Source organism: Typopeltis vanoorti, chromosome 1 (assembly GCF_054136105.1).
Source record: "Typopeltis vanoorti isolate ZY-2024b chromosome 1, IOZ_Tvanoo_1.0, whole genome shotgun sequence".
NCBI lineage: Eukaryota > Metazoa > Arthropoda > Arachnida > Uropygi > Thelyphonidae > Typopeltis > Typopeltis vanoorti.
The window spans coordinates 31,915,504-31,939,217 of record NC_143549.1 but is presented as its reverse complement, the minus strand read 5'-3'; the positions used below and the strand labels follow the sequence as shown (position 1 = coordinate 31,939,217).

Here is a 23,714-nt window from a genome sequence, read left to right as displayed (position 1 = left end):
CATATTGTTCGTGTTTTGATAACCTATTTTTGTTAAAATACGAGTGCATAAATCTTCGATGAGAATGGCTAATCTTTCATATGAAGTTTTCAACAGTGAGTTCATGGATGCTATGTTGTCCAGTGACGTAACTGTTGAAATTTGAGCATGCCTTTGCTTCAGCAGATCGAAAGTCTTCTACCATTAATTTTTCTTTTGTTATTGCAATAAAGCACTAGTTCATTTCTTACATGGATCCACACGATTATATACAATAAATACTAATTAGTATTAGGAACGTCGTGATTGTGAAGAACCGGCTGCCGACCGATTTACAAATATTTAGGGACAAATGAATCCTGCTTACTTCCTTTGGACAACGAAAACGAGTTAATAAAATCAGAGTTTCTATTACCACGGAATTTTATGATGATATAAGATATCACAACATCTCGTGTGGACATCATTTTATATGATTTTTTAAAAAACTTCCTTAACACCTTTGGTTTTTAGCGGCATAAGATTCACTTATCTATAAAAGTCTCGTGTTATTTATTTTTTTTCCTACCGACTGACTAGATTTAAGAAGCAAGAACTTTGATAATAAACGCTTTTTGAATTGGTAAAAATGTGTCAAAAAGTAGGTAATATATAAAAGTATATCTTTCATTTGTGGTATAATTAGTTTAAATTTTAAATTTAAAAAATTGCACTTTAAATTCACCAATTAAAATTAAAGCACTTTACTAATACTCAGTAAAAATGGATATTAGATAACCCTTTGATAAAATCAATCTAAAATGTAGTATAACTTCAATAATGTAGAATCGCTGGAGCATAATAAAAGCAGTCCTGTGTTCGATCTCTGATATAGACAAGTAGGGTTTTTCTCCTGGAAACTTGAGGTTTTATTCCTTCATCACAAAACGTAACCGTAGAATTCTCAGTATTATACACAAGAATACGAGTGTTAGAATTAGGGCTATGAGATGGCGGCCTTTGTCTGCCTTACTCACATCAGAAAAGCTTTGATAGCATGAGCTCACAACAGTCTAACGGACGAAGACGGGCTGCTCACCTTTCTTCAAACAGGACTAAAGGAGATCCCTATGTGGAAGAAAAGACGCTACAGATTTTTTAACTGAATCGTATTTCTGTTAAATCCTTTTTTTTGAATTTTTTTTTTATTAAAAAGGACTTCACAAGAACATTTTTCTTTTCTACAGGCTTTATGTTCAAACGAACCCTGCTGGTAATGTCGAAATAAATAATCGAATTGCCCTCTTTCCTAAAGGGAGAACACAGTCTCCGCTCTTGATCTTCATCAGTAGTTGAATTTATCCCTGCAGACAATTTGTACAGCAAGCAATGCTTCCGTCTCTCCTTCCTAATCCTAATGCCATGTATTATTGTGTGACATTATGTGAGTTCTGTTACAAATTTATTTACAAGTTGTATGAAAATACAAAGATTGGTTGGGCCGGTGAGAAGGTAAAAACCCTTCTCATCCGTTGATTATAAATCAATCATGGAAGTTACCAAAGCCAAACAAGTGTATCAAAGTGAAGTGTTTGTAAAATAATAAAAAAATGCAATTTTTTTTAAATTTAGTTCTTTTTTTTTCCATACCAAATGTCATTTTTTTGCGTATGTGATTTCTCTAGCGTTTTACAAAAAAAAAAAAAAAAAAACTTAGCTTAAATTTCTTTAAAATTATATTGTCAAATTTATATTTTTAAATCTTTATTTTAAAATACACTTTTCAGAGCTTCTTCGATTGCTGTATTAAACGAATAAGCATTTTTTAACGAAATTTTTTTGACGTTGATTCATTCATCCAGTTTTATCGAACACTTAAAACACATAAAACGACTAATCATGGCGACATCAGCAGACAACTGTGTATTCATTTAAGGGTCATTCCAAGTAAAATCATCAGAGATCATTTTACTTGGAATGAGTAAAATCATAATTTTTTTACTTTTATATAGTAAAAAACTCAGCTATGCTGGCAATGTTATTTCATATCTCTACGGTGCAAAGGTCCAGATGCTGCAGTTTGAAGTGCTTATAAAACTTCGTTTTATTTTAACTCATTTCACTTATCTTGGGTAATAAAAATAAGCAACACGCACCACTTAAATGTGATTTATTATTATTTTATCTTCTTATCAGTTTTAATAACAATTCTAATTCGCCTAATTTGCCTTTGATGATCATGTGACTGCAATAAAATGAAAGCTTTCTGAAACAGAGCGAAAAGCAACCTTTTTCTCATCGACTGCGACGTTACTGTGATACACTTGTGTTGTCAATTTTCTTTCTTTTTTTTTTTTTTTTTTTTTTTTTTCAAATTTGTCACTCCTTCGCTGGACACACACAAAAAAGGAAAAAAAAAATTTATACTAACAGTGTCGCTAGAAGAACAGAAGTCAAATATGATTTGTATTCACAATATGCGGTATACAAACACAATTTCGCAACCCAAAACAGCTAACATCAGAACGAACAAAACTAGGGATGAGGAGTAGAGGGATGGAATTGCAAATAATATGTTAATTTTCCCTTAACCTGCTTTAGCATGTTGTTTGATGAGTCACTAAGACACGTGTTCAAACTTGCCTGTACTGCCACAATTTGTTCAGCTTCACAATTCTTACATGAATGGACACACGAGAAATTTTGTGTTTTATATAATTCCTGTTCATATCCTGCTCTATTCTTCATTAAATTATTACCATATCTAATATTAAAACGAGCCGTAAGCCATATAACTTCAGCGTTGATATTTATTTTATCACTTTAGTTATCAAAATGCTATTCTCTCTTGAAAATAAAATTTAAGTGAATTGGAAAATAATTATTTTTCACTCTCATGATTCTAAAAAATTGTCTTCATAGGTGGATATACTAATGCTGAAAGATAAAAAAAAAGAGGGAAAAATGGTTTTCTTCATTTCCAAACGGCAGTTGATTGAGGTGGAGAAATAAAAACTGAATGGGAGAGCAATTTTGCATTGTAGCCCCCTGTCAAGAGTAACCTCTCATAACAATTTTATTGGGTCCCTCTCACAGCATTTTCTGTTAAGTCCGCTACTGACTTTTATTCCCTATAGGATGTAGGTGAGGCCGTTAAAGCTCTACCCAACTTTTTTGGAGATGGGGAGGAGCAGTTTAATCTCCACCTATAGCTGATCAGAGACAGATGGCCCAAAACTTCAATTATAAACGGCATCTCCTTACAGGGGTATAATTCTTCCGGAAAAACAGGTAAATCAATTAAAGGGATATATGCAGTTATGCAACAATATTTGCACCCGCATAATATGATCAAAAATATGATATGATATGGCTATGGTTGTGATGATAGACATACAATGCAGCCATGACCCATACAAGGAAGCACACAGCCTTGCAATCGTCATAGACAAATATTAACAAATATACCGGAGAGCTCAGCGTCTTTCCCTTTCGATTTGGCACTATCATAGGATACTACTTTTGTAACAGTTCAGTTAAGTTCAGTTTGGGGGAATTTCTGCTCTGTTGTAGCTGCCCCGATCAACTGTAAGTGATGTTATTGTGAAGTTGCAACGTCTAGGAACAACAACAACACAATCATAACCTTGTAGGGCACATAAAATCAGAAACAAAGTTGAACAGGGTGCTGTAGTGTGTGGTGCGAAAAATTATGGAAGTCGAAAAATTCAACTTTCGAAATGCCTTTGCAAGCAATGCCGGCACCACAAGTGTTCGTCGGCAGCTGAAGAATATGGGTTTCCATGACCGCGTAGTCGCACAAGCAGAATATCAGTCAAGGCAATGCCAAGAGTAGTACGAAATGTTAAGTTTGTAGCTATTGATGATTTTGGAGCAGTGGAAACGCGGAATACCAGAAAATGATCAATCACGCTTCACCATTTGTATCTAGCACGACATTGATTGATTCCTGTCCACAAAGAGGAGTCTTTGCATGAATGGCTTGATGAGATGGGTACTGAAGAACTTTACTTGACTGCAAAAAGCCCTTATCTCAATCTCATCAAACATCTGTGGGATGAATTGGAACGCCGATTGCGAGCAAGGCCGAATCGTCTGACATCAGTTACAGACCTCACTAATGTTATTCTGGAAGAATGCAAAGGAATTACAGAAGCAAACTAACAAAATCTAGTAAAAGTCTTCTCAGAAAGTTGAAAGCTATTATATTATATATTTTGGCTCCATCCAGCTACTTTTGGATCCGGATGGGCACACATTCGGATACTTTTGATCAGATAGTGTCTATTAAGAATCGCAACTGACGGTGCTAAGACAACCAAACGCAACCCGAAATTCAGTGACTTCCCATATTATTTTTATCTCTAAATACTCATTTTAAGGTGTCACAGTACCTTATTTCTTCTACCACAATGCTAGATAGGGGAAACTCTTACCGGTTCGATTCCAAATACTAACTTCTGGAACTTTCAGCCGTTTCTCAAATTTAGTCGATCTTCTTCGCTTTAGTCTTCTTAGATTTAGTCTATCTAACCTATTCTAGAAACTAAATCATACAAGATAATACTCCATGCTGTAAATTTATTGAATCTTTCAGATTTAAATATTGCTTTATATTAATCAATTTTCTTTCATTTGTAATTTTGATATATTATTGTTCTTTTTTATTATTAATTTATTTTTGTTGCTTTCATTTACGTATGAGAATAGGTTACTCATTTAAAAATGTTACTTTATATAAATTATAATCTTTCTGTTTTCTTTCCCCCTTTTTCTCATGACAAATTAACCTACAATTCAGTTATCGAGTGTGTCCTAAAAAAAGTTGAACGAATGCCAGCTTCCATTACTCCATCAGCATACTTACATCTTGTTCTCCTTATAACAAAACAGATGTTTCGATATCTGAAAAAAAAATGCTGTAAAAATAGACATAGAAATATAGGAGTCATACATACGCAAATAAAACAAATGAATGATGTGCTAACAAATAAAATAAAAAAAAAACTGAATTGACTATGCAGTGAAACAAATGATTCAAACCGTGTATTTCTGTCTCTTTCGTCAAAGGGCAAGTGTCAAAGAAATTAAAAGTTGTTTCTTCGTGTTTGGCAGATGCACAATATTACGATTTTTAAAACATTACTATGGTACATATGTAGTAAAAGCAAGACGTCATTCTTTGTTAGTGTAGTAACAGTTAAAGATTTTACAAATAAAAAAATATGTGCATCTTTTCAATTGAACTGAATACGATATCCTACAGCTATCAAGTTTCTCTAATTATTATTAGACACCTCCAGGGTGTCTGATAATAATTAGTAGGTGCCCTCCGTTGATGAGTCCAAAGACTCATCAACGGAGGGCACCTACTCTACAACTTCTCTCTCCACTACTTCTCCCAAAGACGATCACAGACATCTATGCCCACGGCGGGATTCGAACTCCAAGCATTTTGGCTGGAGAGCGGATACGTTAACTACTCGGCCAGCCAAGCTGGCAACTCTATAATGACCTGATAAAATACGGATACAAGTGATGACTTTTTTTTTTTTTTTTTGGATAAAATTTGGAAAGAAAAACTTTTTCTTGCCTCTAATATTTCTTATCGTTTATTACTTTTTACTGCTTTGAGAGAGCACTTTTTTCGTAGCAACTAACTCTTATGTTCACACATCATTGCCTCGTGTATTAGATACATGGGGAATGTTCATAAGGCATAGACCTGAATCGGCTGATATCTTTTAACACGTTTATTGCCAAGCTGAAAATTGAAATTTCGTGTGGTGGCCAATTTTTTTTTTTTTTTTTTTATTTAGTTAGCGATAACGCGTGATTGGCAATGAACGTGTTAAGGACCGGCAATTACTGTCATTTATTTCAATAATATTTCATTCTAGCAGAGTGTGTGAAAATCTCTTCATATCAATAATAGTTCTACACATTCCTTAGGGCAGTGCTTCCCAAACTTCTGGATGTCAGGGCCACCTTTTGAAAAATTAAAATATTTCACGGTTCCCCCTCGAAAAAAAATCGTAATATAGACGTATTATTATAATATTTATTGTATTTATATTCAATACAAAACATACACAGCGAATATTGCAAAAAAACAAACGGAAATATTACATTTTTAGCATCGTACATACACATTTGACATGGCACGATATCTCAGATTTTTATATAGATGGACATATTGTTATTGTACATTTGCAGTACAAGCACATGAAATGTAAAACGATTAGTAATAAAGAATTAAAAACATAAAACAAGTTTGATAACAATCTAATGTGATGGATGTGTTTCAATACTGCTACACCAATATCACGTGAAATATTTGGAACTGCAATTCTTAGATTTCTGCTTTGAAATGAAACTTATAAGAATAAGCAATATTTACTAATATTCATTAAGCGCCGAAATACGCAGGAAGCAAAATTTGTGAACCCGCACCAATGTGTGATTTTTTTCCATTAAAATATAAAAAATAACAAAAGAGAAATAATAAATAATAAAAATTAAATACCTTTCTATTAAGATAAAAAAAATCTACTTAGTCTTAAAAGATTTTCTTGTTTTCATTATTTCGCGGCTCCCTCAACAAAACCTACGGCCGTGGCCCACAGTTTGGGAAGCGCTGCCTTAGGGGATTCCGATCTTCATGGACACCTTTCTTGTGTTTGTGGAAGTCCTAAATCCTATCTGGTGTGGTCACTAGTTTCCTACGATTGATCTCTAGATTGGGGTGAGCTCTTTATCAAATAATAAATGAAAGATAGTTGAACACATGAATGAATATGAGACGTACCTCCTCGATATTCGACTGTAACAGTTGGGTTGTAAAAGAACATATTTCTATGAAATAAAAATTATTTTTGACCTAAAATTTACAATTTTTATTTTAAAATAATCATTCTTAGTGATTTGAATTACTGGTATGAGCTATTTCGGCAAATTCGCTGCTTCTTCTGTGTTGGTTATTTATGCAGCTTATTTCTGAAAGGGAAATTGAATTTAAATACAAATAAAAAATCACTACCTTCACGAAACTACTTATATTTGTACAAAGTACACTGCTTGGAATGAAGTCAACGGGCACGACCCCCCCCCCCCCATGAGCAAGGTGCATCGTGTGCCATGTAACGAATGAGTTTGTAGCCGGTATAAATTAGAGGAATATGATGCTCCCAAATGCAACTGTGTTCGAGTGAAATGACTGCGACAAGGGAACTGACGGAGTTTGAAACAAGAGTCGTGATAGAATGCCTGCTACAAGCCTATCTGTTTGGCATTGACAAATTGACCCTTCATCTCAGTATGGTAATACTGAGATTTGACTAATATGGATCTAGCCTTTTAATTTTGTTGGCTTTTAAAATGACTTTTAATTTTATATGTTTTTAAAATGACAATGTGTTGTACTACATGTTTTGTTATTTATGTCATACGAATAAAAATAAATAAAAATCATACTGAGATGGAAGCGCATGGAGTCAACAGCAAGTGCTACCCGCAGTGGACGACCTGCCGCCCTCATCGAACGTGACTGTAGGGCGATACGAAAGGTAATATGTAAAAACCTCCATTCGTCGGCTGACACGTTGAATGCGGAGTTCCGGGCATGGACTGGAGCACAAAATATTCAGAACCGAGGCTCACAACATGGGTTTCCATGGTAGGAAACCGCAATATGCAAAAGATCCACATTACCTAACAAACATGCAACGTTGTCTTCAGTGGTGTGAAGAGCGTGCAGAACGGGACGTGGAAGCTTAGAAAGCTGTGTTATGGAGCGACGAATCACGCTACACCTTCTACCAAGCAGATGGATAGGTATGAGTGTGACAGATGCCCATTGAACATTTCTTACCAAAGTGTGTAATCGTAACTATGAAATTCAGAGGGCAAGGGTCGTTCATCAACAATAGTCCTGGGCCTCATTACATGCCCAGAAAGAATGGTTCAAAATTCCCATTGATCGCTAATCATACGCTTGTGGAAGTATGCCCCCCGTAGGATTGCTGCAGTCATCACAGCGAAAGGAGGTTCTACATCTTATTAAGACGGGCGCCATAACAGTTTGATCCTCACACCATGGTGTCCGTTGACTTCTTTGCAAGCAGTGTATTTATACTTGGGCATTATTCCTCAAGCTACCTTTCGTCAAATTTGGGCCATTATGAGTGCATAATGGCCCAAATCCTCGATGTCGCGATGCACGTTCTTCACAAAAGATCCTTTTCTAAAGACAAAACAAGCTTTTCTTCCTGTGTAATAGCCTCGTATTATCGAGTTGTTTTCAGTGAAAAAGAATTATAAAATGTGGAAATTCACGATAATAACATAGAATAAAAAAAATCAGCTAACGCCTTTTTGTTCCCGTATAGGGAGTAGGCGAGGCCGTTTTTAAGCCCTACTTAACTTTTGGAGACTGAGTGCGCAGTTCAATCTCCACTAGTAACCAATCAGAGATAGCTGGCCCAAGGCTATCACTAATTAAGCGGCACGCAGTGAAGAGAGATGGCTCAACAAGTGCCGCCATCTCGTGGTCCTTAACCCTAACACTCGTATTTAATGTCTGAAATAATGTGGGTTCTACGGTCGATTTTCTTGAGTTTACGGGACGAAAAACCCGAGTTTCCGGGAGAAAAAAACCGTTTGCCCGTGCCAGAGATCGAAAAATTTCTTCTAGTCGCCGACTAGATTCGAAACCAAGACGTCTTCCTTCCTGCGGTCAAGCGCCGTAATGTGCAAACGCCACATTTACTGAGCTACACATTAGTAAGATGAACTGCTCACTCATCCCTGACGAAGATAAAAGGTGAAAGCAATCAACGGATTTCAAAAAAAAAAAAAAAAAAGTTAATTCAAAAACAGGCTTACCTCCTTTAGGAAATAAAAGTAAGGTAGATTTATCTATGTTAGTTGTTGCGCAGATCTGGTGTTAATGAAGCTGAGAATTCCGACAGCTTCACTAACACCAGATCTATGCATCTGATGCCAAAAATAATACAGTAATTCCTATTATTATTTAAAGCAGAATGAAAGTAGAAGAAAATAAGACCACGTGTAATTTCTTAAAATTAGCTTCACCAGAGGGATATCAAGTACGTTTCCAGAACAGCAACTGAATTTAATAAACCTGAATCCATTGCTTTCATGCCTCAGACAATCTTTCCATTGCTGCTTTCAATTCATAGGTACGTCCAGACAATTTTCTGTCAACACTAGACAGTAATATTTGTCCTACTGTCATATTTAATAACAGTATTACTTGGAATGAAAAATTCGCGAAAAACTAACTAAATTAGTATCGGATGCCTTGTTGATGTTGCTTTTTCTGACTGGACAACCTCTTGTAGATGGGGGTTATGATAATAAATAATAAAATTGCATTTTATATTATTTTCGACATAATTTGGAAACAGATGCGTTGCTTTTGCTATTAATATCACTACCTAGCACGAGAGAGCATCTCTCGGAAGGATATAGCAACACAGCTACTCCCATCCGTTGCTTGTGTTAGTTCCTGCCTTTCAAATACGTGTCACTTTTGCTTTCATATAAAGAATGAGGGAAGAGAAAGTTTTAGTTTATGTTCAAACAAGCAAATGATAATAACTGTGAATTTAATTGTTATCATTACCTTGTGCTCTCTGGAAAAATGTATGGGTAAGGAATCCTATTTATGACTTTAATATGTCTGTGATTGCTTAGCGAGTAGTTTGTACGTAAAATGTTTAAAGAACCAGGTGATAGTAAGATGATATGAATAATATGATTTTGTCAATAAGGCCAGGGTGATAATGTGTAGTTTAAATGATCATGCAGATAAAGGTAAGCAGAATTTTACTTTAGGAACAACTAGAAGACACTATACACATTCAAACAAAGATAAACGCGCTTTAACCCGAGCAAACAGGATCGAAGAATCAATTTAATGCCAGCATTAATTATATGAAACACTTTATTCATGCTTCCACTTGATCTAGAGATATTTAGATTAATTTAGGCAACGGTACAAACACGATAAGCAGGGCCTTCTTACTTATTTTACTACTTATTTTGGACAAATGCTACGAAAGAGGAGGTACATCTCAGCTCACCTGACATGAATACCTAGCAGAGTGCTCTTGTGCCCTTTAACTGAAATGAAAACACTCCTAAACTAAAAGAGTTTTTCAACACCAACAGTTCACCGCAGATTAATAACTTGATGATCAGAAACATCGTTCATACATGGAATTTATTAGTTATCATCCCACCTGAAAAAAAAAAGGCTATCCAAATATTTAATATTGAAGGGATACAACCTGTAAATACATGAACATTTAACCGAACAAAATAAAATAATTGCAGAAATATCAATGGCTGAGGACCACACACGCAGTCTGAGGAAAATTAGGATGGTAAACAGATGACATTAATGACAGAATCATATTCAAAACAAAAATATCAAGAATGAACATGGGCAAGAGTTGGAGAGGAAATATAAGCAAAAAAAAACTGCTCGAAGCAAAACTGGCAAAAAATATCTAGGGGGGATCGAAATGTAAGTGAATTGATGTAGATAAAGTGCTTCAAAGGAATGAAATAAAAGTGCTGATCAGATTGGAGACCCATAATAATAATAATAATAATAATAATAATTTTTTTAATTTAAAAAAATTTTTTTATTAATCTCTCAAATATTTACATATATCTCAAATATATACAATTATCATCTTGAGTAGCATTCGCATATCATTTTACAAGGTTCAGCACGAAGTGCTGCATATAATAAAATTTCCATAATAATGACGATAACATAGTTTTTTTTTGCTTTCTTTTAAAATAACAATAATTTACAATTATATAGTTCGGATAATAATAATATTTTTTTTAAAAATAATAATAGTTTATTATCTCTCAAATAATTACATGAATATACTAAAATTTAGGCAACAATGCAACTTTTTCTTGCAAAATGGTTCAGTAAAAATTATAATTACTCGTAATATCATTATCATTTGCAGAATTTCTCATTGAAGCAAGAGTAAAAAAAGCGTGTATTATTACCATTGATAATAATCATAGTAATACTTTACACTTAATAACTCACAAGTTAAACAATTTTACTTATGTTGCAGTTTACATAATAATAATTTTTTTAAATTTAAATATGTAAATTAAATATATAATTTTAAATTTAAATATACATCTGAAGTATTACTATCACATTTTCTGTTTACTACAAGTATTCATTACAGAGTGTTAAGTAAATTATGTTTGATAAATACTATTACTGGGATGTTATGTCTCAACTGCATCCTCGAAGCTTTGTAATTAGCTTATCTGAGGATGACACTGGTTATATATATATTTTTTTTTTATTGATTTGGTTGCTGTGTTGGAAGTAGGCAGGTGTTTAGGAGGTCAAATGAATGATCTGAAAGGTCTGATCAAAGTGAAATTGCTGATATATCCTGTGTTATTGCATCTGTCTTGATGGTTCACGTTCTTTTTTTATTGTGGGCTTCTTTTTGAACTATTTAGGAGGCTTTTTTTTCACAGTGGCAGCCTTTCTATGTCTTCTGTGCTTTTAATTTGTATCGGCTTTGAAGTTTGTGACTTTCTTATGAATATCTTGGCATCTCTGGTCTACAAAAATTAGTAATTTTTTTCTGTTTTTGCTTTCCTTGCTTGGTACAACAGATTCTGGTTGAATGGTGTTAAATATTCGGATAGGAAGATTGGTGTATTGTCTTGCTGTGCGTTCAAGTCCTTGGCAACTGGTTTTTTCTGTCTGCTGGCTTTTATGAGATTGTCTCTTGTGGACTTGCTCGTAAGACGAATTATGACTGATGCAGGTCGTGGCAAGCCTTGGTTTTTGCTCTTCCTAGGAATCCGATTTACGGTCTGAATGTTGTTAAGCTGTAGGGGGTTATCAATTACATGGCCTAATTTTAAAACCACGTCTCTGAGGTTTTCTGTAGGTGCAGTTTCAGGAAGACCGTTTATGACAAGATCTTCTTTATGTTGTTGCTGATTTAAACGTTCGTATTGTAGTTTTAGAGAATGAAGTTCTTGACCGAGTTCGGATGTCTCTTTCATCAAATTGTGTTGCCTGTCATTTAGTAGGTTAATGCTCATTTTAATGTCTTTTATTATTCTAAATTATTATGTTTTACCAAATCTTCATATTCGCTAGATTTTTTTGTTATTTGTTCGTTCTGTTTATTAAAGAGTTCTTGCACAGGGTCTACTAAGCTGGCTTTTATGGTCTCTAGACCGTTTCCTATTAGTATATTTAAAGAGTTGAAATTATAGCACTCACCTGCATTTTTTTCTCTGTTCAGTTCGTCGTCTGATTTTGGCTCCGGTAGTATAATCGGCTGCGTCGTAGGCGGCTGCTTTAGGTGCGTTTCTTTGTTCTTCCTACAGAGTACGCACTTCCATTCCTCGTGTTACATCGGATTTATATTTATGTTGCCCGGTTGTTTCTGAAAAGCCGGCACATTTTAAGTGTAGAATCCTACTGCATTTCGTACAAGTTATATTATTTCCGTTGGACGATAAATCCTCCAGGCATTTGATACACTTCACGACTCACCTTTCTTCCCTTAGGTAGACTGGCGTGATTGTAAAGATGGCGACGTCCTTTGTTCTTCGCTCGTTGTTGACCACGGTCCTCTCTCTTCACTTTTCAACACTTCAAAATTTGATTTCTTCTTAGCCGATATGGTTGAATTTTATATCACTGTGTTGGGTGTGTTAAGTAGGATTACTTGGGAACACTTTCACTTAAAACAGGAGTTGGAACCACTTTAAAACTATAAAAAACTGGAGCAGCGATATCACTGTGCCCCCTTATTATTATTATTATTATTAGTAGTAGTAGTAGTAGTAGTAGTAGTAGTATTAATATTAATAATAATAATAATAATCTTCTTAGATGCAAATGCTGTAATTGAAACCATCGCAACCAATAGTATAAAGGAAACAAATCAGTTCCTCTACAGCACAGCCTATATCATTTCAGCGAAGCTTGGTTGCAAACCGAAAGAGCAAAAGCCGAGGATGAAACAATCTGCACCATGGAAAATCCGGTTAGAACGAAAGGTCAAAAGGCTTCTAGCTGATCTAAGCAATTTAAAGAGTTTTAAAGAAGGATGGTTGAAAAATAATAACATCAAAAACAAACTGATTAACACATATATTATGGCCAACAAAACAATTGCTGAAGTTACCAAAGAGATAAAACAAAGAATTACAGCGACTGTAAAGAAAATTAAAAGATATGAAGCAAGAATAAACCAATATGTACAAAATATGCAATTTCGACAGAACCAATCAGTTCTTTCAGTCTCTGCAGAGAAATACAAATGCAAACCACCATTCACCCGGAAAAGAAGAAACACTCACATTTTGGAAGTCAATCTGGGATAATCGTATTGAACACAATAATGATGCTTCATGGATTAAGGAAATAGAATCAGAAATGAAACAAAAGGAAATGCTAAATGTCAATATCACTAAAGAAATGGTCAGTGCTGAAGCTAGAAAATTAAAAAACTGGAGTGCACCCGACAAAGACGACTACATGGATTTTGGTTAAATCATCTAACCAGTCTACATGATCGAATGGCAGAACAATTTCATTATTTGTTGCAGTCAGGCTCAGTGGAAGACTGGATGATATGTGGGCACACTTTTCTCTTCATGAAAAATAAGGATAAGGATGCAGACCCAAGTAACTATCGTCCAATAACATGCCTACCAACTATGCTTAAGCTGTTCACTGCAATCATAACAAATTCCATATACCACTACTTATCAGATAATCAGATTTATTCGATTGAACAAAAAGGCAATTTTCAAAAATCTAGAGGAGCAAAAGACCATATCCTTAGTAATAAAATGATTCTCAGAAACTCAAAAAGACGAAAAACTAATTTAAACATGGCATGGATACACTACAAGAAAGCATTCGATTCCCTCCCACACTCCTGGATCCTAAAATCACTAAACATATTTGGAATTATGTTCGCTTCAAAAACATATGTTCGTTTCTGGCTACTGCTATGAAATCATGGAAAACAACATTAATAGTGAATAATGAAGGACTTGGAGATATCAGCATTAAACGTGGAATTTTCCAAGGTGATTCCTTGTCACCATTGCTCGTCGACATTTCTTTGATACCTTTGTCTATGATTCTGAAGAAAACAAAACTTGGATATGAAATTCCTAAATGTAATATTAAGATTTCCCATCTGTTGTATATGGATGACTTGAAGCTATATGGAAAATCGGCACAGCAAATAGATTCTTTATTGAACATAGTTCGTATTTTCAGTCAGGACATCAAAATGGAATTTGGTTTAGATAAATTCGCAATTTTATCTATTAAACGAGGAAAAATTAATAACACTTGCAATTTTAATTTTGATCAAAAGAAATATATAAAAGCAATTTCACCTGACGAACAGTACAAATACCTAGGTATATTAGAAGCCACTGATAATCTCCACTCGAAGGTTAAACATCAGGCAACATTAGAATACATTAAAAGAGTTAGAAATATTCTGAAACCAAAACTAAATGGATTAAACACAATTAGCGCAATGAATTTTTGGGCTATACCAGTGATCCGATACACAGCTGGGCATAAGGAGCATAAACTATCGAGGAGAATAGGTGGACAGGGTCTGCTGCAAGTGAGACAGACTGTGGAAGAAGAAGAAATTGGTTTAAGAAATTACATCGACAATAGCTCTGAGCCAATGCTTCAAGCAATTATACAAGACGGCCTTCTGAAAGCAACAGGAAACAAATCCGATTACAAAGAGGAACAACAAAATATCCGATATGTGCGCTGGAAAAATAAACCCTTTCATGGCCAATTTCTTCGAGATACTGAGGACAAAATTGACGTGAACAAGAGATGGCAATGACTTCAACACGGATACATTAAAAAAGAAACAGAAGGATTTATTGTAGCAGCTCAAGAACAGGAATTACAAACTAATGCAATCAAAGCAAAAATTTCAACATCAATAATAACAGCAAATGCAGATTATGCGATCAGGCAGATGAGACTGCAGAACATCTAATCAGTGCCTGCAGCAAAGTAGCTCAAACTGACTATAAATACCGCCATGATCAAGTGGCCAAAATAATTCATTGGTATGTATGCAAAAAATATGGCTTTCCTACTTCTGATAACTGGCGGCAGCATAAAATCGAGACCGCATTGGAAAACGAAACAGCAAAAATTCTGTTGGACTTTAGAATACAAACTGATCGACATTTGGAACGCAACAGACCTGACATCACAATTATAGAACATCGACAGGTTTGGATTATTGATATTGCAGTATCCAGTGATAACAACATTAGCAATGAAGAACTGGAAAAAATTACTAAATATCGAGATCTGGCAATCGAAGTTCGCCGACTGTGGCTTAAACACACCAAAGTCATTCCAATAGTTATCGATGCACTTGGTGCAACTTCAAAGAAGCTGTCCAACTATTTACAGCAATTAAAAATCAATTAAGTGACCCCATATGACCAAAAAAAAAAAAAAAACAGCATTACTTGGAACAGTCCATATTTTACGACGCTACCTGACGGACTATTCTTAGATTCTTAGGTAGAATCTGAATTATTCCGAATCACCAGTAAAATTTTTATTTATATGATATCTTGTTTTGACTGTGTATTAATTATGTGAATAAAATAATAATAGTAATAATAATAAGAAGAAGAAGAACTAGTCTAGAAAAAAAAGTTGCTAGTAGAAAATTAGTCATAAAATATTAAAGAACTATCATAAAATTTACATTAAAGATGCCAAGAAATTAAATTCTTAGTTTAATTCTTTATGAAAATGTAAGCAAACGAAGTTTGCGAGTGAAGTATCTTCACAACTGGGCTACTTGCATATAGAGTTTAATGACTTCACATCAATTGCCTTTGTATCCCATAATGCAAAGCACACATCCTTTAGGGTGTGTATTATCCTATAATATAGAATGTGTATAATCCAATAATATAGGATTATACACATCCTAATATATAATCCTATGCATTATGAGAAGGGCCAAATTGAGGCATCATCAGTGGAAGCCAGACCCAGAAAAGATACTAAGGTTGAAGTAATGCAGAAGTGATATATTTCCCATATACATTGGTGTCTAAGGCTGAACACGATATCTTGAAGATTAGAGCCATAAATTCAGACTAATCAGTTGTGGTGATTTAAATAACTGGCGATTTCGAGTAGAAAGCGGGGACACATTTCGAATTGTGGACAAAGGGGTCACGTCGTGGTAGCACTCAACAGGATAAAAGGTAAAAGACTGCGCTAAGCGAATTGTGTTTGAAGGAAGCTCTTTTCGTAACGGAATAAAGTTGTAAACTTGGATGTCTTGTAATATCTCAAAAACATCATTTAGATGATTTCACACCAGTAAAAATCTTTGGAGAGCTTGAAGAAGGCCACAGAATTATTGATGTTGTCAGAGAGTTTGGAATCTCAGTATCCAGGTTCTAGATACAACACTATGTGATATTTTCTTTCCATTAGTTTGAAACTAAGCGTTTCAAACTAATGGAATGCGTTGCAGACGTTTGCTAAGAGATCACCCTCGCTCTACCACGGAGCATGATTTTTGGCTATAACAGCAAAACATAATCGACGCACCAAGGCAGGTCAGCTTACAAGTCGGCTCCGGCTCCATTCAAGCAGGTATGCGGATATCTACAAACTGTGGCAATACATCTGCGACAAGTAGACCTATGCACCCGAAGGTCTGTAGTATGCGTCTCTTTATCCACAGCTCATCGTAGATTACGTTTGTAGTAGTGTTGTATCCATAAAAAATTGACAAGACACCAATGGGCTAATGTATTCTTTACAGATGAGAGCCATTTTAGTCTTTCTTCCGATTCCAGAAGACACTCAATCTGACGTAAAAAGTGGTACTGCTCTCCATCGTGAGAATTTTCTTGACACTGCTGGAGTCATGATGTGGGGAGACTTAATGGACGTACTGAGCTACAAGTGCTGGAAGAAGGGACTATAACTGGTGAGCGTTATTGCAGCAATGTACACGAGCAGTGGAAATACTTCTGGAGATTGAGGATATTAATCGAATCGAGTAGCCAGCACACTTCCCAGATCTCAACCTCATATAACACGTTTAAGACGCAATAAAGAGACGCACTGCGTCTCTCTATTGAGTCGTTTGTTTTCTAGTCCTCCAGAAAACAAACGAGGCTTTATCCTTGTTATGAAGGAGGCGTTAGAACTCCTGAATCACTTGGTGCTAAGCATGGTACGACATGGTGACAGCTGCATCGCAGTTACAGATGGACATTTTATACTGAAATATGTCTCTGTATAGTTTTCTGTAAGTACTGTACATTAATTCCAAATTAATTCCTTAGGAAATTTATAACTTTTGCCAAAAAACATATTGCATTTAATTTGTACGAAATTTATAAAACATTTTTGCGTAATATACGGTAATTTATTAGTATGCTGCCGATAAATTCATGTTCGCATTTGGCTGTAGTCATGAAAATGTTTTCATATACGGTAAAAATGTAGTTCACCCTTAGATTTTGGACACCAGTGTACAAGTAGTGATTGATTTCCACTGATGAGACCCCACTTGGAGCCAGTCAGTGGGAAATACTTTTAACGGTATATTATCATACGAATAATCATTATCATTTGTATTGTTGTTTCAGGTCAATCTATGATAACACAAAACCCAAAGATAAGCTATCTGTTATGCAGTAGTTCCAAGTTCTCCGGCAATTTTCTGATTGAATCCAGTTTGTTAACGAATGAAACTGAATATGGTATGTTTTTAAGTATTCGTAAGTATAAAATTCAACTATTAATAAGTATTATTATTATTATTAAAATAATAAGTGTTACTATTACTATAACTTGATATTGTCGTGACGACTCTTTTCTGTCGTGTTCTAAATCTATCTAGTTTCAAGTCACTTTTATGAATAATACAACTAATTACGAAATGATCACCGATCCAAAAGTAGGGAAATTTATATTTATACTGCGCCACCCTATTCTTAGATTAGTCTATATAAATAGTAGGATCAGTTCTAAATTAAGTTAACAGTCATCTCATTAGGCCGAATCATCTATTATTATTTTTACTTGGGGTTCCCGCAAGATTCGAATATTTATGAATGGTGCAATAATAAGGAATTCAGGCAAACACAATATTTAGATCAACAAAATAAAACATTTAATATATGATATGGTTAACAAATACAAGAACTCTATTTTAAAATGGAACTATACAATTAACTTAACACTTCTTAGGTCACTGATGCTAATTCAATGTTCTAACTTTCATATACTATTCACAGTCTCAAAAACACAAATCTTCTTATTTCAAGTTAATATAACAATTTCACATCTTATTCAGTCTTCACAAATCTATCAGCTCAATGTTTATATTCACAGCAGGCAATAAACTACGTAAGCTATATTCCAAGCAAATATATTCCCGGACCTTGAGCATCGGAGATATATTACAGTTAATGCTAGAATAGAGAAACTTATACAACTACTCTTACCAGACAAATTCTTCAATACATCAAATTATTGAGAGAGCACTTATGAATTAACTTAATTAACATTAGCGGAACACACATAACAAATATTCTCCATAGTTTAAACTGTATTACTGTAAGTCGCACTTCACTATTCCAAACAACAGTAATTAGGTACTAATATCTTTTCCTGTTCACTTTTCTCCAAGTAATCAATATAACCTTTTCCTAGGGCAACATAGAATTTAATCGTAATCCAGATTAACTAGAACTAATCAGAATTTTCGCATTGACTGTCCAGTTTCCTTTTATCTGATTACGGCATCAACCTTTCTTCATAACAACAGCAGATTTCGCTTATAACATTAAACTTTATGTTTCACTACTTATAGGTTCACTTTCGAACACTATACTCATAAATCTCTGCCCTGAGGATTATATAATCTTGGATCCGCAAAACTCTCTCCTCACTCCTTAATAATAATTCTTCTCTATCTCTTCTTTCTATGACCTTCCCTCTTCTCTATATTTTTATCTATCTTACCTTCACTCCCACCTTACGTTCGAACGCCACGCTCTACTCCACTCGTGGTTGTTTACGCGTGCATCTCCATGACAACAGACTGCACGTAAACATTTCGCTAATGTAATGTATGGTCTAATATTATTCATGAGTGATTACATAACATTAAATATTTCACAAAATAAAACAACAGAATATTTAAGCTACTTCTTTAACTTTTTGATTACGTATACAGTTAAATATAAATTAACACTTTACGTTACACCATATATATTTAGTTACACAAAATTCTAAACATATTATTATTTTATAAGTTAATAGCAGGTCAGATTTTGAGTAAATATTTAATTAGTAATTCTTATTTAAGGAATAATAAACAATTTTATATAAACCATGATTAATATTTAATAAGCAATGTTAAATGTGAATGAAAAATAATAAATTACATAACATAGCTTCATTCACAATTTAACAATATCTCCATGCAATCTCAAGACCCGTAATAAATTATTTTTTAGGATGTTTAATTTTTCTTTATAAATATGCAATATTAAGCCTAATATTCTTCCTTCATATCGTATGCTGATTAAGGGTAGGAGGTCTCCGGGAAAATTCATGTCTCGTTAAGTAACTTCATTAGAATACATACCCAATACATCTCATTGTCCACGGCGATATTGTCGTATTTCTCTTTCTTGCTCACCCTTTCTTCTAACAGGTTGAGGATCAGAAAGCAACAGATCACGTTTGCCATTTTTTTCACCCGCTACCTCTCGATTGGAATTCGTCACAGCAGTCTTGAGGTGATATTTTGCATGAGTGAACTTCCTCAACCAACTTCTTAAAATTTCATCGTGTTTCGAGATAAGGAAAGCTATTAAAGAAAGAAATTAATTGCCGAAATAAATAATCGCTGCAGGGATCTTTTTATTTATTTTATCAAGCTCTGAACAAACTATGGAAAAATTCACAGAAACTAAGCGATCCCGGTTTGTTACCGAGACCCACCGCTGAATAATACCCCGTGTTATATTCAGTCTTCTGCCAATTTTCTTTCAGGGGTTGAATAAGTGTACTGATGAATGAATCTTCATCTTTAAACTTTTCAGCTAACTCCCGAGTACCACAGGACTCTTGATTTTTAAATCTGTTTCTTTTTTTTCGATATTTTTTTTAAAATACGATCACTCAAACCAGTCAATACAAAAATCAAAGAAACTTTTAGAACCTTCTTCACTTTTAACTCTTAATTTTTTAATCAAATATTTTTCTATGGGATTATGGTAATTTGGCTAACTTCCATGCTAGCAAAGCTCAATCGTATTAATTATTTCTCTTAAGAAAGAATCCGTACATTCGTGTCTTACTTCCGACACTATACCAGATCTGTAACTAAGATGAGTTTTCTCATCTTGCGATAAGCTAACGACCGGTTTATCTTGGCATACGCAATTCTCCTACTCAGCATTCAAGGTATCATGTTATATATATTTACATGATTTACATGAAATATATATATATATATATATATATATATATATATATAGACAGGGCCGGAGGAATCGGGCATGCAGAGCATGCGGGCGTCGCTACGATGGAAACGCCGCCGCCAGGGAACGGTTCATAAGTTAATTTTTAAGAAACAAAATTTTTATCATAAAAACAAAATAATTCTTAGAATGATCAATATTAAAATAAATGAGGCCGTATAAATTGAATAAAAATTTAAAATGTACATTGCTGCCTCTTTGATCAGCCGGCTGTTTACAATTTTGCAGCTGTTTACAATTTTGCTGCAGTCTATCTAAAGTGAAACGGTGAACAGTTTTTATGCGCAAAACGAATTTTCGTACCAAACATTTGTTGCTAGTTAACTAGTCATATGGTACGCATCTCAGTAGGCTACTGACAGTAGCGCAGTGCCGACTATTATTTCGTCTCTGTGTCATGTTGTGTAATAATTTCTCGTGGGTATAAAATAGAAATGGAATCAAAAATTTAAAAAATAGTTATCCGGTGCACAAAATCATAAGCGTCATGCTGCGAAAGAAGCAGATATTAAGAAACAAACTGGGACTCTTAATAAATTTGTTAAAATATTAAAATATTCTGATGCAGATTGTAACCAACTCGATACATCAGAAATCAGAGTTAAAGAACCGTGCACATCATCCAGTTTGCATGAAGGTACTATTGCAACTATTGAACAAGATAATTGAACATGATTTAAGTGAAAAATAATTAGGATTTAGTCAACTACAACAAGATTTAGTTGTAGTTGACCACGAAACTAACACCTTGTTAGCCTCTGTGAATTTAGAAGATCCAGGTGAACGGGGAAATATTGATGAAAAATTACGAGTTGTTTTAATTGAAATGGGGCCTGTTCAAAATAAAAATATATATCCCAGAGATACATATGGTCGTAAATTTGGCGACATGTATTATAATAGAAAAATGGAAAAAGGGAGCTCGTGCCAAGAACATGGCTCATTTATTCCGAAACTTTAAATTCTGTTTTTTGCTTTTGTTGCAAACTTTTCGCGCCTACTGAATCAAGTAGTCTTGTAGAAGGTTATAACGATTGCAGAAATGTAAGTACAACTTTACATAGACATGAGACTAGTTTAAATCACATGAAAAATTTCTTTAAATGGAAGGGACTTGATAAAAATTAAAAAAAAAACAAAACTACTATTGATTTCCAGATTCAAAGCATGTATGAAATGGAAAAGAAACATCGGACGAGTGTTTTAGAACGCTTGATTGAAATGATAAAATTCGTTGGTAGCCGAAATTAACTTTTCGCGGATCATCTGATAAATTATATGAAAGAAATCACGGCAATTTTTTAAAATTAGTCGAACTGTTTGCGAAGTTTGATCCCGTAAATGAAAACTCATGCCGAAAGGGCCCTACAACGAAACAATAGAGTACACTATTTGAGTAAAGACAGTCAAAATGAAATATTGGAAACTTTAAGTAACGTAATCAGGACACAACTTTATTATCAATTCTAAAATCTAAATATTATTCCATAATTTTAGACTGCACTCCTGATGCAAGTAAAACAGAACAAATGACCATTATTATTCGCTTTGTTTCCTGTGACAATGGAATTGTCAAGATCAGAGAAAACATTTTAGGTTTTCCCTGATCTATATATCAGATTCTACAGGACGTGGTTTATGTGCAACAATAATGAACCAACTGGAAAAATGGAACATTCCCATTGAAGACATGCGAGGTCAAGGGTATGACAATGGGGCAAATATGGACTCCAAAATTTGCTTTTGAACAAAATTCCTCGAGCTTTTTACGTGCCATGTGCTGCTCATACTCTAAATTTAATCATTAACGATGCAGCTAAAGTGAATGCAGATACAATTAGTTTCTTTACAATTATTCAAGAAATATACAATATTTTTTATTCTCTTACAAACGTTGGGCAATCCTTTTAAAGTTCGTAAAAAAATTAACATTGAAACAGCCATCAGGAACCCGATGGGAAAGTAAAATTAATGTAATCCGCCCTCTACGATATCAGTTAGGAGAAATTTATGATGCACTTTTTGAAATTTTAAATAATGAACATTTTAATAAACAAACTCAGCATGAAGCACAAACATTATGTGCTAAAATAAAGGATTACAAATTTATTTGCTCTTTATAACTTGGCATGATTTACTTAACAGAATAAACCCTGTGAGTAAAATGCTTCTAGACAAAAATATGAACATTACACTTGCTTTAGAATCTATCGAAAACTTAAAAATATTCTTACAAGAGTATCCATCAGATACAAATTTTAAAGAAGTTCTAAAAACGGCAAAAGAACTGAGTGAAGAGGTGGATGGAGAACAAGAATTTAAAACTAGTACGGGAGTTCGACGACGAAAGAAGACACGCCAATTTGACTACGAGCTTCTTGACGAAACGCCACAATCGCCAGAAGATAAATTTTGAGTGAATGTGTTTTATACACTTCTAGACGTTGCAATGTGTTCGTTAATAGAACGTTTTGAACAACTAAAAACATATTATGATAATTTCAATTTCTTGTATAGATTACTACAAATTAATAACGAAGATTTACGAAAAATTTGTGACGATTTAGAGATTCTCTTGAAGGATTGCGACAATAAAAACGTAAATGCCATAGAACTATATGACGAGTTATGTGCTTTCCGGGATATTTTTCGGAAGGATAATTTAAATATTCAAAAGCCCTTTTGATATTCTTAATTTTATTGTGTCCAATAATTTATCTTTTTCTAACTTTTCAATTGCTTTAAGAATACTATTAACCTTAACTGTTAGTGTAGCGAGCGGTGAACGTTCCTTTTCCAAGTTGAAATTGATTAAAACCTACTTAAGAACAAGTATGTCACAAAAAAAGGCTTGTTAGTTTGGCGTTAACAGCTATTGAAAATGATATATGTGCGGAATTAGACGTTAAGACCATTATTTCTAATTTTGTGAATATGAAATCAAAAACCTTAAAATTTTAATAAAAAAATTTCAAGTATATTTATGTAATTTAATTTATTTTCTGTTATTCTGTAAAGATATTATTTTTTGAATACTTATTAAATGTTCTAATTATTTCTGAATTTTTTTATTATTTTCTCAT

At 34.1% G+C, this 23,714-nt stretch overlaps 1 protein-coding gene across 4 annotated transcripts in view; it reads left to right on the top strand.

Annotated features, from left to right (window-relative positions):
- Positions 1-9,560: 9,560 nt before the first annotated feature.
- LOC150109869 (uncharacterized) overlaps positions 9,561-23,714 on the top strand; it is a 44,352-nt gene continuing 30,198 nt past the window's right edge. For 2 of the 4 annotated variants that reach the window (XM_090415509.1, XM_090415491.1), the window contains exons 1-2: positions 9,561-9,651; positions 17,722-17,853. In XM_090415509.1, coding sequence (XP_090271635.1) covers positions 9,591-9,651; positions 17,722-17,853 — 193 coding nt within the window. In that variant the 5' untranslated portion in view covers positions 9,561-9,590. Of the gene's footprint in view, positions 9,652-9,731; positions 9,817-17,721; positions 17,854-23,714 lie in introns of those variants that run through there. The other 2 variants (XM_090415500.1, XM_090415506.1) reach the window with 2 other exon arrangements.